At 36.6% G+C, this 16,764-nt stretch overlaps 1 protein-coding gene and 1 pseudogene across 2 annotated transcripts in view; one reads left to right on the forward strand and one right to left on the reverse strand.

Annotated features, from left to right (window-relative positions):
- The window catches only part of CCDC73 (coiled-coil domain containing 73), a 183,270-nt gene that overhangs the window by 131,030 nt on the left and 35,476 nt on the right, over window positions 1-16,764 (forward strand). The window contains exons 11-13 of one of the 2 annotated variants that reach the window (XM_055282001.2): window positions 348-407; window positions 1,164-1,247; window positions 12,261-12,371. In XM_055282001.2, coding sequence (XP_055137976.2) covers window positions 348-407; window positions 1,164-1,247; window positions 12,261-12,371 — 255 coding nt within the window. Of the gene's footprint in view, window positions 1-347; window positions 408-1,163; window positions 1,269-12,260; window positions 12,372-16,764 lie in introns of both variants that reach the window. The other variant, XM_055282000.2, reaches the window with a different exon arrangement.
- On the reverse strand, window positions 5,343-5,468 carry LOC129485628 (uncharacterized; annotated as a pseudogene).

Below are 16,764 nucleotides of genomic sequence, written 5' to 3' on the forward strand. Positions count from 1 at the left end.
TTTGAGACCAGCTTGGCCAACATGATGAAACCCCGTCTCCACTAAAAATACAAAAATTAGCTGTGCATAGTGGTGGGCATCTGTAATCCCAGCTACTTGGGAGGATGAGGCATGGAATCCGCTTGAACCCAAGAGGTGGAGGTTGCAGTGAGCCAAGATCGCACCACTGCACTCCAGACTGGGTGATAGAGTGAGACACAGTCTCAAAACAAACAAACAAAAAAACAAATGTGGGTACTCTGGGGGTAGTAATAGGTCATAACACTCCAAAATTTGTTTAGTACTGAATTGAATGTAGAATTTGCTGAATTTTATATCATAACTTTAAAACTATTCAAATTTTAAAGGAATTGGAATTAAATGAGAAGATTAATGAAGAGATTACTTGTATTCAAGAAGAAAAACAGGTAAGCAATCAAGATATTTGGAAGCCAGTAAATATTCTAAAAATCAGATAAAATGTAAAAAATAAGTGGAATCATGCATAGCACATAGTAGGCACTCAGTTAATGTGTATTAAATGTACATGTGTATACTTTTTAAAATCAGTGTCAATATACGTTCATTAAAAAATACCTTAGATTTTTTCCTTGATAGATTAGACCAGTGATACCCTAACAAATAATTATTGAAGCTTATTTATGTGTAGTGCATACTTTTTCAGGACATTATACTCTCATTTGAGTCTGTTTGATGCTTATAATTATTCCATTTTTTAAAAGATGTGTGAAAGAATATTCCTCCTGTTTCTTTTTTCTTTTCTGCTTTTCCTCCATTTGACTCTCAATGTATGCCATGACATCCTAGCCCATTAGGACATTTTATAATATTATACCTCATATGACATTTTAGTAGTGATGTATTTACTGTTGGGGGGTGGCGAGCCAAAAAATCTTTATTTTAGTTTTGAATTCTTCACGTGTCTTAGAATCCACAGTTTATTCCAAAAAAGTTTGTTAATTATTTGAGGGACTCTTGGAAATAATATAATAGAAATTATTTTAGATACCATTAGATGTGCCATTAGTTTAATATAAAGTATTGAAATTAAACTATAAATACAATGAGTTAGGAAACTAGAAAATGTATGTGAAGAATGATCTTAGAAACATACCTATCTTAAAACTTTTAAATTGATATATCATATTTGTGTATTTTCAAAGGATATCATCATTTCTTTCCAACATATGCAGCAGTTACTTCGGCAACAAATTCAAGCTAATACTGAAATGGAGGCAGAATTGAAGGTGCTAAAAGAAAATAATCAGGTTCTATCTGTCTGTCTGTCTATCTATCTATCTATTGTGTTTTAGTATATTTTCATCTAATTAACTTCCTGTTTAGTTTATTCTTCTGTCCAGTTTTATTGAGATTATTTTGAATTCTAGGGGTAAGATATTGACTTTCTTCATCAACTTGTTTTCAGTGTCTAAAGTAATGAGCATATATTATTCAACATTTATGTCACTAGTGAAATGTTAAATTTTATCAAGTATCTGACTTAATTTTACAAAATGAAAAATCCACTCTGTTATAACAGAATGAATAGGATTTTTTTTTGTCTTAGAATTGTGGTCACAATGCAACACTGAAAATAAAAAGTGAAAGTGTCAACTGCAGTTTAAGAGAGCATTCAGCCAGCTCTCAGAAGTTTGGGGTAGATCTCTCTTCACAGGAATATGATAAAATTGGTGCTGTTACCACAACAAGCACCTCCTCATCCTCTTTCCAGTATATATAAGGAAAGGACTGGGAAAGAGAGGACATTGTTGGCCATTGATAATTTGGGAGTGCAGGGTTCAAAAAGAGGCTTTTTCCCTTACATCCCTAGCAGAGGCAGGTGCATTTCCCCTTATAAAGCTGAGTGAAGAAATGTACAAGAAAATCTCTTGTAGGGATTGAGATACAAGAAGGGGAGACTGCCTTTTGTTCCCTGGCTAGATGCTTGAAATGCTGTAGAAAGGTGAAGGTCCACTCTAGTGTTACCAGTAAAGTAAAATGTGATAAGTTCATGTGGAAGCGGTTGGCACGTATTTCTTCTGTTTTGTTTTGTTTTGTTTTCTTTCTTTCTTTCTTTTTTTTGTTTGAGATGGAGTCTTGCTCTGTCACCCAGGCTGGAGTGTAGTGGCATGATCTTGGCTCACTGCAACCTCCACCTCCTGGGTTCAAGCGATTCTCCTGCCTCAGCCTCCCGAGTAGTTGGGATTACAGGTGCCCACTACCACAGCCAGCTAGCATATGTTTCTTGAAGTTTGGAAGTTTACTAAGAACATATCAACTGATGCCCAGTTTTGGTCTACAAATTTCAAAAAAGGAAGTTTTTAGAGTAATCTGTGCCAATGGAGCTTGAAGTGTATTCTTAAAAAACCTTATGGTTCTTTGGCTTCACATGAAGGAACCGTGGAGATTAGTGGAGGAGCAGGAACTGCCTTGTATGCCACTGGGCCAAGTGATGGGATGTCCAATTCAGAAAAGGGGTTGGGGATATGTTCCGCTGGGGTGGCCAGTAGAAGTTACTTCTATCCTTCTGAAGGAGTTCAGGGTAAAGCTGAACATTTCCCAAGAAAACTACAATTACCTCCCACATAAAAACTACCATCAGTCAAGGCCAGGGCCAGTTTCATGAGTATGTGACCAGTGCACTGGCATCATAGGGACCCACACTCAGAATGGCCTTCTGCTTCAGGTTTAATGTTTCATGGTCACTGTCTTGAAGATTTTATTTTGAATTTACATTTTGTAAATGAAGTCTAGTGGTAATGGAGCATGTGCTAGGGGCTTGGATCCTCAGCTCAGGTATTTCCACTACCTCCCAGGAGTGGTTCTTGGCTGCTGGCTCTTCCACCCTCTGGGGATCTACGTCCTGCTTTGCCTCCTACTGCTCGTTCCCATCCTGCCATTGGTGCAGTTTGACTGGGTCACATTTGTGGGGAAAGGTCTGTGTTCTACTGTTGACCTTTACTCTTTGGTTGGGTGTAGGTGCAGGCAGGGAGGGCCTAGGTTGGGTGCATGTACCCCACAGTATTTTGGCGTGAGACATAACAACAGTTGTCTTTGTTGCAGGTTGGTAGTGCCTTAAAGTGTTAGGCAGGTGACTTGGTGGGGGTCTGCAGGGAGGATGAATCCCCAGTCCAGGTACTGAGTGCATACCTCCTGGCAGTTGCAGTCCCTTGAGAGTCACCCATTTGCCATGGGTTGGGGTGAAGGCCCCATGGGAAGGGAAGATTCTCTTCCCCACCCATGTCCAGGACAGGGAACCTGGTAGCTGGTGGCTCTCACTCATGCTGAGTTGTGTGATGAGGCCCTTAGGCACCTTATGAGGGTCTGCATTTGCCTGGTGAGTATCCCCAAGCCTAGGGGATCATGATATTAAATAGAAAATAAAAAGCACCATGACAAATTGAAAGAGAGGGAGGGGCTGCAAAGAAAGGAAAAAGTTGTATATTTTAGTACCTTTAGTAGCACTTTTTTCCCTGTGTTTTTCATTTTGTACCAGGCCCAATAAATTATGCAGAGTCTATCATTGAATGGAACCAAATTGAACCTGAGCAATGCAACATTTATTAACATCTCCTCACCATTGATGTTCTATGGCTTATCATGTAACGAAAGTTTTGCCTTCCTTATTTCTCTTACGTGTCCCAAATACTATAGAAGAGGGAGGGAGAGGTGGTATTCTATCGTCAGACCTCTCCCTTCCTTTAATCCCTTCACCTATTCCAATATAAGACTAGCAAAAAAAGTTTCTCTTGAAGTCCAGCTATTAGCAAGTACTCACCTCCCATCTCCCCTGCCTACTCTATAGTTAGATAACTGGAATTATTTCTCTAATATGTTGAACCTTCTCCCAAGCAACATGTGATATAATTTAACTAGGTTCTTTATGCATAGCTGTTACCAAGAGCATCTTCTAATCCAAATAAATGAGCTGAAACATAGATTTTTAGGCCAAACACAATATTAAAGATCATCTAATCCAACCATTTTGCTTAATGAAAAGAGAGACCCAGGAAATGTAGGCAGTGTGGTTCAAAGCCTCAAAATTAGTGACAAAATCAGGATGAAATCTGTTGTGATTCTAATCCAGCACTATTTCTATAACATAGTGTTAAGATATTTTTCCTAGATCTATGACAGCTAATCTAGCAATTTTGTTAGATCAATTATACTAAGATCATAACTCTTAACTTGCCCCTTCATGAGCTCTAAGTCCGGTACTTACATACTGCTGAATTCTACAGAGCCTATATACAGTTATGTATTTCTCTGAGTTAACGGTGACTATAAATATAATTCCAGGATATTTTGACTGTGGCTACCAATCATTAGATAATCAAATGCCTCTCTCTTTTTCTCTCAAATGCCTTTCTCTTTAACTGCCACAAGTATTACCTGAACCTTGATAGTACATAGAGAAGCTAGATTTTATAAGCTAAAATTTTAAAGTATTGTCAAAAACAGAATTGTCAGCTTTTTATTTTGATAAGTAAAGATATTAAAAATGCAAACAATACAATCTATCATTACTATCATTTTATGAAAGAGAACATTTTAACATCAAACATATATTAAGGACATAATCTCAGGATAAAGGATAGTCCTTTATAAGAAAAGACATTTGATGACCTTATATTGACATTTTTTGTCTTGGACTAGTGAATGTTTTGTCATGGATCAGTACTTGTCTGCAGACTGGTATCTGAGAACCACTGAAATATAGCATAACAAAATATTAATGTTGAACCGTTGCTGAGGATTATGTTGCATAGATATCTCAAGTGTTTTCTTGAGGAGCATTCTCATTCTACCTGTACTAAAAGGGATCATAACTCTTGATAATGGCCAGCTGTTTTTCAGTGCTCTGCAATCATGCTGTCATCTGTCTTACTTTTCTAGTAGTAAAATTTAGAGCATAGAAAGCTAAATTCTCATGATAGGAAATATTTTCTATTGTGATTTAATTATTGTTTAGTCCAGTTATAAGCATAGTTATGTTCCTGTAGTCATAGTATTAACAAGAATAATATACTTAGTTTTTTTCATAGTATTAACTAGGATCATTTAGTTAGTTTTTGGAAGATTAAAGCATTAGCAAATGGCTTCATTCTGAATTTTCACAATATCAATTTTTTTCAGAGATGGTTTTCAAAAGAGAGAGGCATTTGGATTATCTAAGTTATTGGTAGTCATAGTCAAAAGATCCTGGAATTATATTTACAGTCACCATTAACTAAGAGAAACACATAACTACATATTTATGACTACCGTAGGCTCTGTAGAATTCAATGGTACATAAGTACCAGACTTAGAGCTCATGAAGGGGCAAGTTAAGAGTTGTGGTCTTAGTGTAGCTGGTCTAACAAAATTGCTAGATCAGCTGTCTCTGTTATCCAGATGCAAAAATACCCCAAATAATTTCCTAATAGAATATACTATACTTAATCTTAGCCAAAAGGCCAAGAAACAATCCCTGATAGAATATAAACTCCATGGCCCGGCACAGTGGCTCACGCCTGTGATCCCAGCACTTTGGGAGGCTGAGGTGGGTGGATCACCTGAGGTCAGGAATTCGAGACCAGCCCGACCAACATGGTGAAACCCCGTCTCTACTCAAAATACAAAATTAGATGGGCATCATGGCACATGCCTGTAATCCCAGCTACTCGGGAGCCTGAGGCAGGGGAATTGCTTGAACCTGGGAGGCAGAGGTTGCAATGAGCCGAGATTGCACCATTGCACTGCAGCCGGGGAACAAGAGTGAAACTCCGTCTCAAAAAAAAAAAAGAATATAAACTCCTTAAGGACAGCAACATTTCCACTGATGTAGCATAAAAACCTAAAACAGTGTCTGGCACATTGTAGGAGCTCATTAAATTTTCTTAATGACTGAAAGATGAACATGAATAAACTCATAGTCTTTCCAAGTTTAGATATTGCCTGGTCAGGACTTCTAGTTAAGCATGTTTAACCCCATGTTACGTATTTTTGAAACTGCAATAAAATGACACTAATATATCCACAAGGACAAGGAAATGGGGAGGAAACAGTAATAGTACTAAAAAGTGGGAACCAGATGGACAATGGTAATTTACTTAGCACAAGAGAAGAAGTAGAAACGAAATCAAAGATGCAGAAATGGTCAGGATTTGCAAGTATCATGTGCCTCTAGAAGTACAGTATGCAGCTGAAGCCAGAAACTAAATCTATATAAGAAGCCATTGCAATCCCATATTCTCTTTCCCACCCTGCCCAAGTAGACAGTGCTCCTCTCCTACTTTGCAGAAGATTGGAGGTTTCTGTTGGAGAATCTGAGGAACAGCTGAGGTTTGGGGGGAAGGGGATCTAGTGGTTTGCTGGAGCCAGCTTTTGCCAGTGGGAGCTGGTTGTTAGATATTAAGGAATTTTGTGAACTGGTTGTTAAACCAATGGTAGTTTGAAATTAACTATGATGTGAATATTTAACATGAATGAAAATGGCAAATGCCTCAAATCAGGCTTTTTTTTTTTTTTTGAGAGCTAGTTTATCAGTTTACTACTACGAGTATGATATTGACAAGAGGTTGGAAGTCTGAATTCTAAACAGTGAGACCTTCCAGCCCAGTATCCTCATTTAGAGGGCAGCTAGCCTAATTCTCTGGCAGAAAAATGGGAGATTCTTTTCAGAGGAAGCTAACCTGCCTGAGAGAAAAGACTATAGCTGCTACAGTTAAGCTTTCCCAGTGAAATAGCTCAGCCAGGTCAATCCACAGTGAAACCTACCATTTGACAAAACTTTCAGCCGGCATTTTAATACCTCATTTTTAAATATGAATAGGTAGTTAATGATTACTGGACATTTGAAGAAAGCCTCTGATATGGTTTAGATATTTATCCACCCAAATCTCATGTTGAGATGTAATCCCTAATGTTGGAGGTAGCTCCTGGTGGGAGGTGTGTGCGTTATGGGGGTGGATTCCTCATGGCTTGGTGCTGTCCTCAAGACAGTGAATGAGGATAGTGAATGATCTCGTTTTCACAAGATCTGGTTGTTTAAAAGTGTGTGGCACCTGCCTGCCTTGCTCTTGCTCCTGCTTTCACCATGTGATGTGCAAGCTCCCACTTCACCTTCCACCACGAGTAAAAGCTTCCTTAGGCCTTGCCAGAAGCAGATGCCAGTGCTATGCTTCCTGTACAGCCTGCAGAACCATGGGCCAATTAAACTTCTTTTCTTATAAATTACCCAGTCTCAGGTATTTCTTTAGCAATGCAAGAACAACCTAATACAGCCTCCAATATGAAAAACAGACAAAACAAATAGGATAATGAAAAAACCTTGTAGAAACTAAGAAAGTATATTTAGTTAAAGGGAATATGTTAATCTACAAAACAAGAATTTTGAGTTCATAAAGAAACTCAGAGAATAAAAGAGAGCCCTTTAGATAAATATATTAGCAGACATAAAAAGTACAAAGGAAAGGTTGGAAGATAATACTGTCCTCTAAAAAGTAGAACCAAAAGACAAAAAGATGGAAAACAGGAAAGGAAATTGCGGGGTCAGTTCAAGTTGTCTGGTGAGTGTCACAGATAGAAGAGAGAAAATAGAGGGAGAGAAAATGACCAAAGAATTAATACAAAAAAATCATCCAGGCCTGACAGATGTAAGTTTGTCTTGCCCAATACCAATGCATATCATTATGAAATTTTGTACAACACATAAAGAAAAGATTCTAAAATTGTACAAGAAAGTAGGTCATATACAGGGATTAAGAATGAGAGTGGTAACACAAGGTTTCAGACTTCTCAGTGGCAACACCGAAACGTAGAAGACAATAGAACCATGCCTTCAGATGTTGGGAAAAAATTGATTTCCGAAGCAGAGTTGTATTGTATTTAGCCAAACAAATTGCCAAGTATTGGTAGAATCAAGACATCTTCAGACATATAGGGTCTCAAAAAATTTACCACCCTATGCCTCCTTTATCAAGAAGTAATAGAATGTTTGCTCTACCAAGACAAGGGAGTAAACCAAGACAGGAAACTATGGGATCTGGGAAACAGGAGACTCATGACAGAACTGAAAAAGGGTATCCTCAGAGATAACCTAATTTGTACGGCTGACAGAGAGAAGTAGGTCAAAATTGTAATGGAAGGATGGATGTCTCCAAAAAACTGAAATCGAGAGAATACCTGAAGTAGGCAGTTTCTTTTAGATAGAGTTATTGGGTGCAGACAAGAAACGATTGATATTGCTAGTGCACTGTTTTAAGAGCATGATGTTCTTGGTCATTTATTATTACTAGGATACAGACTTGTGGTTTATTCTCCCATATCTTCTCTAAAGTTTTATATGTTTATCTTCTAAAATACAATATATTATCAATAAAAAAATTTGTAAGAATATTAAAGTACTAAGCATCTATTATACACACTATAAATATTTAGAAACTACTCTGTTTTATAGTTATGCACCACATAACAATGTTTTGTCAATGACAGACCACGTGTAAGATGGTGGCCCCATAAGATTATAATGGAGGTAAAAATTCCTATCATCTGCTAGTATCATAGCCATCATATTGTCATAGCACAACACATTACTCACATGTTTGTTGGTAATGCTGGTATAAACAAACCTGCTGCACTGTCATATAAAAGTGTAGTACATACAATTATGTATAGTACATAATACTTGATAATGATAATAATGACTATGTTACCAGTTTATGTATTCATTATACTATACTACTTATCATTATTTTAGTTTACTTCTTCTATTTGTTAAAAAAAAAAAAAAAGTTGGCCAAGTGTGGTGGCTCATGCCTGTAATCCCAGCACTTTGGGAGGCCAAGGCAGGCGGATCACGAGGTCCGGAGTTCGAAACCAGCCTGACCAACATGGTGAAACCCTGTCTCTACTAAAAATACAAAAATTAGCCAGTGTGGTGGTATGCACCTGTAATCCCAGCTACTCAGGGGGCTGAGGCAGGAGAATCGCTTGAACCTGGGAGATGGAGGTTGCAGTGAGCCGAGATCGCGCCATTGCAGGCCAGCTTGGGCAACAGAGCAAGACTTCATCTCAAAAAAAAAAAAAAAAAAAGAAAAGAAAAAGAAAAAGTTAACTGTGAAACAGCCTCAGGCAGGTCCTTCAGGAAGTATTCCAGAAAAGGGAGTATTATGATAGGAGATGAAAGTTCTATGAGTATTACTGCCCCTGAAGACTTTCCAGAGGGAAAATATGTGGAGGCGGAAGACATAATATTGATAATCCTGACTCTGTGTAGGCCTAGGCTAATGTGTGTGTTTGTATGTTAGTTTTTTTTTTATAATATTTACAGTGGCTTTATTAATACTCATTAAAAACTAGAAACAGCACAAATGTTCAACCCAGAGGTCAATGTATAAACAAACTATAGTGTATCCATACAACAGATTACTCAGCAGTAAAAGAGAACCAACTACTGATTCACACAACAAAATGGATGAATCTCAAATGCATTTTGCTAAGTAAATGAAGCCAGACTCAAAAGGCTACATACAGTGTTGTTCCGTAATTCCATTTATAGGGCATTCTACAAAAGCCACAATTAGAGAGACAGAAAACAGATTATTGATGGTCAGTGAAGAATAGGGGTGCTGCAAAGTGGCCCAAGGGAACTTTTGGAAATAATAAGACTGTTCTCTATATCTTCTGGGAGTTACATGAACATATGTATTTGTTAAAATGAACAATTGGGGAGGGGAAATGGGAGCTCCTGTTTAATGGATTCAGAATTTCTATTTGAGATGATGAAAAAGTTCTGAACATGGATAGTGGTGATAGTTGCACAACATTGTGAATATACTCAGTGCTACTGAATTATACACCTAAAAATGGTTAAAATGGTAAATTTTATGTTACATATATGTATTTTTAACTTTTAGGTTCAGAGGTACATGTGCAGGTTTGTTACATAGGTAAATTGAGAGTCACATAGGTTTGGTGTACAGATTATTTTGTCACCCAGATAATAAGTATAGTACCTGATTGGTAGTTTTTTGATCTCCCTCCACCCTCAAGTAGGCCCTGGTGTCCATTGTTCCCTTCTTTGTGTCTATATGTGCTCAACGTTTAGCTCCCACGTATAAGTGAGAACATGTGATATTTGGTTTTCTATTCCTGTATTAGTTTTCTTAGGATAATGGCCTTCAGCTCCATCCATGTTGCTGCAAAGGACATGATCTCATTCTTTTATGGCTGTGTCGTATTCCATGGTGTATATGTACCACATTTTCTTTCTCCAGTCTACTGTTGATGAGCATTTAGGTTGATTCCATGCCTTTGCTATTGTGAATAGTGCTGTGATGATGTGTCTCAGTTTTTGACCAAAAAGCTTAAAAAGGAAAAATATAAAAATTTAAAAATAGCTTATACAATAAGGATATAAAGAAAGAAAATATTTTTATACAACTGTACCATCTGTGTGTTTTAAGCTAAGTGTTATTTCAAAAGAGTCAAAAAGTTAAAAAAAAGTTTTTAAAGTCAACTAAGCTTGATTTATTATTGAAGAAAGAAAAAATTAAAAAAATTTAATGTAGCCTAAGTATACAGCATTTATAAAGCCTATGTTGGTGAGTAATAACGTCCTAGGCCTTCACATTCACTGACTCACCCAGAGCAACGTTCATGGTAAGTACCTTATATAGTTACATGTGTACCATTTTTAATCTTTTATACCTCATTTTTACTGTACCTTTTCTGTGTTTAGATATCCTTAGTTATAAAAATACTATTGTGTTACAATTGCCTACACTAGTCAGTGCAGAAAGATGCTGTACAGTTTTGTAGCATAGGAGCAATAAGTTATACCATGTAGTCTACATGTAGACTATACCATTAGTAGGCTATACCATTAGTAGGCTATACCATCTAGGTTTGTGTAAGTACACTCTATGATGTTCATACAGTGACAAAAATCACCTAATGATGGAATTATCAGAACATATCCCTGTCTATAACCAACACATGACTCTATATACCTATAAATTAAGGAACTGTTACTTTTATAAAAATATCTATTTTATCCTAAAATAGAGGCAATCAAAATAGGTATTCATTGGGTACTCTTAAAATGCATAGCTTCTTATGAGCAAGAGGAGAATCTCCATGTTAAAATTGTAAAATTCTTATTAGATATGTTGCCATAATTTTACATAATTTATCTTTGCATACTGATATTCTAGACGTAATTGAGAATTCTCTAAATAGATGGAGTACTATGAATAATATGGAATTCAAATGAGATGGATTTATATATGTAATATGGAAAGTAAGCAAAACTTTTTTTTTTAAGGAAAGCAGATGACAGAACAGTGTACAATATGGTCTCATCTGTATTTAAAAATGTATATATATTTTACATACATAGACAATTTCTGGAAAGAAATACAAGAAACTGCTAAAGTGGTTACTTCTGGAGTGGAAAACTGAGAGAATAACTTTACTTTTTTTTTTTTTTAAATATCCTTTTGTGTGGCTTGACATTTTTAACCTGAATGTACATAGCTTTGTAAACAACTTAAAGATTCCAGATGTATTAGGCATGTAGGCAGGAGTTCTATCACTGTTTATCTTTTTATAGAAATTTACTTGGATTATTATCAGACACTGGAAAAACCTAATAATATTGATGACACTGATTTAATAGCTTTAAAAACCTGGTCTTAGAAAACACATGATAGTATTTTTACTCTCTAAGTTTATTTTGTGGGAGGGAGAGTGTGGTAGTGATTCCGTTATGTTAGTTCAATGAAGTAATTAAGTTAATATGGTAAATATTTAAGTTATGCTTAAAAAGTGTTAATTTGAAATTAAAATTAAAATTGTATTTCAGAGTTTTCTAGCCAGTTAATTTCTAAAATAAACAGATAATGGAAAAAATGTTCTGTGGTAGTTAAATTTCTTTAGTAGAGTTAGGCTGGATTGTGCTACATTTCATACTTTTCAGTGCTGTACTTTATATTACCTTTTCAGCACATTAAAACTTATGCAGTGAAACTGAATAATGGCAATGTTCTTATACCCTTTTATAGCCATTTCTTTATCATAACCTCCCCCTATTTTCTGTTAGCTAAACTATAAGCACTTTTCCATTAATTTATGAAAATTATTGTTGAGATAGCACATTATCACTGATCTGTATGGCACTTTCAGCATGTTAGAAGCAAAGGTCCAAGCAACATAAAACACATCAAAATTCATTAATGTGGTATTGATTATTTTTTGGATAATTAATTTTATTGCAGACCCTTGAAAGAGATAATGAGCTGCAAAGGGAGAAGGTAAAAGAAAATGAAGAAAAGTTTCTTAATCTTCAAAATGAACATGAAAAAGCACTAGAAACTTGGAAAAGACAAGTAAGCTTATTAAATAGTAAAGTAGTAAAATATTTTAAATAGTTTTAGACATTTAAAATAACTATAAATGCTAAGAAAATATTGCAAAAATATTAGAGGACTAAAATCAGACACATTTTTTTCTTGGTCTCATATTTCCAAAAAGGTGAATGCTTTTTAAAAGCTAAATTTAATGAAATTCCCTGTAATGCTTTTATGCATGGAAGACCACACAAATACATGTTTGTGTATATATGCATGCATGCATATATATAATTTGAACTCCCATATGTGACAAAGAAAAATTAATTTACTTTTTCATAAAACCATTGCATAGTATTTTAGCAAATGATTAAAATAATTATATATGTACTATTATTAACTGATCTATTTTGCTTTCCTCAGCAGTTTTGTTGAGATATATTAGAGCCATGTTTAGAACATATGTGCAGTAGTTGACTTCTGTAGTATTACCGTTTTATCATATTAACAACATATCATAAGGGTGGTTGTATTCTAAACATAGCTATTTCCTTAAATCACTTTTTTTATTTTATAATAATTTTTAATTCAGCAAGGTAGATAAAATAATAGTGTAAGATGAGGTAAAATCAAATTGTGAAATATAGAGGTTCACTTTAAACATTGGTGGACCCCAAAATTAATTATTCTATGCTAATATCAATTTTAATTGCATTTTAAATTCTTTTTAAATAAATGACAGAGTAGAAAGTCACTATGAGTTTATGAAGCTATATTTTGGGAAAGTATGATTATGTTTTAGGCTATTGTGCTAATTATACTATACAATATATTATAGTAATGGATATCTAAATACCAGCTTGATAATATTTTCTGTAGACTATTTTGTTTGATTCAAATTATTACATAAGTAACTCCTGATTTGATTCATTTGAAACTAACATTGTTTTTTTTTTTTTTTTGAGATGGAGTCTCGCTCTGTCCCCTAGGCTAGAGTGCAGTGGCTGGATCTTGGCTCACTGCAAGCTCTGCCTTCCGGGTTGACGCCATTCTCCTGCCTCAGCCTCCTGAGTAGCTGGGACTACAGGCGCCCGCCACCACGCCCAGCTAATTTTTTGTATTTTTAGTAGAGACGGGGTTTCACCGTGTTAGCCAGGATGGTCTCGATCTTCTGACCTCGTGATCTGCCCGCCTCGGCCTCCCAAAGTGCTAGGATTACAGGCGTGAGCCACCGCACCCGGTTGGAACTAACATGTTTTCTTAATTTATAGTTTGGAGACATCAAGTCTTCACTGATGGTTTTGCTAAGGTTTACTTAAATCTAAGAAAAGTTTTGTATTTAATTTTATCAGAATACTAAAAAATCCCTAATTGGTATACTAGTACAGTTTATCATTAGGCAACAAGCATAGTAATGTTCATTTTAGCATCAGTTAATCTACATTTTATCCATGTACCTTCTTTTCATCCCCAGTGTTTAAAAGCCCATGGAAATGGTGCTATCAGGATAAGGAAAACTGTTTAAGTGAAAAGGAAATATAAACTTAAATATGCCAAACACGCAAAAAAACCCCAAAAAGATCAGTTTAGCTAAGAAAATTAAACATTCATTTTTTCTGAGACTACAACCGTGCTCCTCTCTCAAGAAAAAAAAAGAAAACTATTAAGAAAAATAAGCAGTTTCACTGGTGAGGCCTCAATCTATAAATGTGGATAAAGTCGGTTTTATCTTAGAATTTTTAAGTTCTGCAATCATTTTGCTTCCATTATGCTTTGGTACTCAACAGAATATAGATAAGTAAGAAAAAGCTGCCTTGGTTCTATAAGAGTTTTCTTCAGTGGGAGATCACATTTACTTTTTAATTGTATTTCTATCTGTAAGTTTTTCACCATTCTTGAGTGAAGGGCAATAGTAGTGTGGCTACTGAGATTGGATCAAGACAGGTTAAAAAAACAAAGATACTGATAAAAATAAATTGGAATCATATAAACTGTTTCATATTTGGTCATTCAAAAAATAAACAGTGAAAGAAAATACTATGCTAATAAAACTTGCATATTATTAGATAGCATATTTAAAATTCATTGAAATATTAAAAATAACAATATTATGTGTATCTTTTTATTTTGACTAGATATATAACCAATGGTTGTATATAGACAAAAAGACAATAAGTGAAAATGTTCAGAAATTAGGGAAAGGGAGGTCATAAAAAGAATTCAATTTGGCCGGGCGTGGTGGCTCACGCCTGTAATCCCAGCACTTTGGGAGGCCGAGGCAGGTGGATCACCTGAGGTCAGGAGTTCAAGACAAACCTGGCCAGGATGGTGAAACCCCGTCTCTACTAAAAATACAAAAATTAGCTGGGCATGGTGGTGGGCACCTGTAATCCCAGCTGCTTGGGAGGCTGAGGCAGAGTATTGGTTGAACCCAGGATGTGGAGGTTGCAGTGAGCCGAGATCGCGCCACTGCACTCCAGCCTAGGCAACAGAGTGAGACTCCATCTCAAAAAAAAAAAAAAAAAAGAAAAAAGAATTCAATTCACAACACTTATTGAGCATATACTATGTGTTAGACACTATTCTAGGCACTGGGTTTTCAAAGATGCCTAAAATACAAGGATTATCAAAGAGCTTACACTCTGCAGGGACAGATAACTATGGCATTAATCACAATAGTGCAAGGTACTTTTTAGCATTATTAACAAAGTACTGTGAAAGCACAAAATAAATCATTTTCTTTAGCTGGGCTGGAGAAAGTTTTAGAGAAAAGATGACCCTAGAATTTGGCTTCAAAAAATGAAATAGGATTTTTCTGGGGGGAGTTGGGGGGAAGATGGAGTCTTGCTCTGTTGCCCAGGCTGGAGTGCAGTGGTGCGATCTCGGCTCACTGCAACCTCCACCTCCTGGGTTCAAGCAATTCTCCTGCCTCAGCCTCCTGAGTAGGTGGGACTACAGGTGCATGCCACCACGCCCGGCTAACTTTTTGTATTTTAGTAGAGATGGGGTTTCACTGTGTTGCCCAGGCTGGTCTCGAACTCCTGAGCTCAGGCAACCCATCTGCCTTGGCCTATCAAGGTGCTAGGATTACAGGTGTGAGCCACTGTGCTGGGCTGATGAAATGGGATTTAAGCATAAGGTTCCCATCTCCACCCTTCCCATTCCATCCTGTTGGCATTTCATTTAAAAAAGAACAGAACAATCGGCTGGGCGTGGTGGCTCATGCCTGTAATACCAGCACTTTGGGAGGCTGAGGTGGGTGGATCACGAGGTCAGGAGATCAAGACCATCCTGGCCAACATGGTGAAACCCCGTCTCTACTAAAAATACAAAAATTAGCAAGGCGTGGTGGCACGTGCCTGTAATCCCAGCTACTTGGGAGGCTGAGGCAGGAGAATTGCTTGAACCTGGGAGTCAGAGGTTGCAGTGAGCCAAGATAGCCACTGCACTCCAGCCTGGCGAGAGAACGAGACTCCATCTCAAAAAAAAAGAATAGAACAATCATGGAGGCATGAAAGTCCATTTTCAAGGACCAAGAATAGTCTGCTCTGAATTAAAAATGGGATGTGTGAAATGTGACATTGGAATATAGGTTGAGATCAGCTTTTGAAGACTTCCTTACTAGGAGATTAGAATTTAGGTAATGGGAAGCCATTGAAGGGTTTAAAACAAATAAGTGACACAGGCAGATTGTGTTTTAGAAAAATAATTCTTACAACAGTACGGAGGATGGCTGTGTGGAAAGAAATCAATAAAAAGAATGTTGTAATAATCTAATCATGAACCTATGAGTGTGTGAATTATGACAGTACAACAATGAAGAGGGATAGATACAGGATGAATTTTGGAAGTAGACTTGGTATGGTTAGTGACATTTTATATATAATGGATATTGGGAGGGGAAAAGACATCAAATATTCTCAGGTTGGTATAACTCATAGAATGATAATATCATTAACTAGCTTAAGGAATGTAAAAGGAGAAGCAGATTTTGTGGATGAAAATAATGAGTTTAATTTGAGAACTGTAGAATTTATGGTGCTTTCAGGACATCTAGCTTGAAGTGCATACTATCCATTTGGAGATGTTAATCTACTCCTAGGAGAGAGGTTGGGGAGGAGATATAGATTTAAGATTTATTAGCATATAGGTGAAATAAGATAATCTGCGGAAAGAGTGGAACACTTGAAGGAAGAGTGCTTAAGAAGAAAGAACCTTGGGTTTCTTATCCCAGGAGCCAAGAAAAAAGAAGAAAGAACCTTGGGAAAAGCCAACATTTTGTGAGTGGTGTGTGTGTGTGTGTGAGAGAGAGAGAGAGAGGAGAGGGGTGTGTGTGTGTGTGAGAGAGAGAGACGGGAGAGGGGTGTGTGTGTGTGTGTGTGTTTGGGGGCAGGAGGGGAGAGGGAGTCAGTAAGAAAGGTAGGAGGATAAA

The sequence above is a fragment of the Symphalangus syndactylus genome, chromosome 6 (assembly GCF_028878055.3).
Source record: "Symphalangus syndactylus isolate Jambi chromosome 6, NHGRI_mSymSyn1-v2.1_pri, whole genome shotgun sequence".
Taxonomy (NCBI): domain Eukaryota; kingdom Metazoa; phylum Chordata; class Mammalia; order Primates; family Hylobatidae; genus Symphalangus; species Symphalangus syndactylus.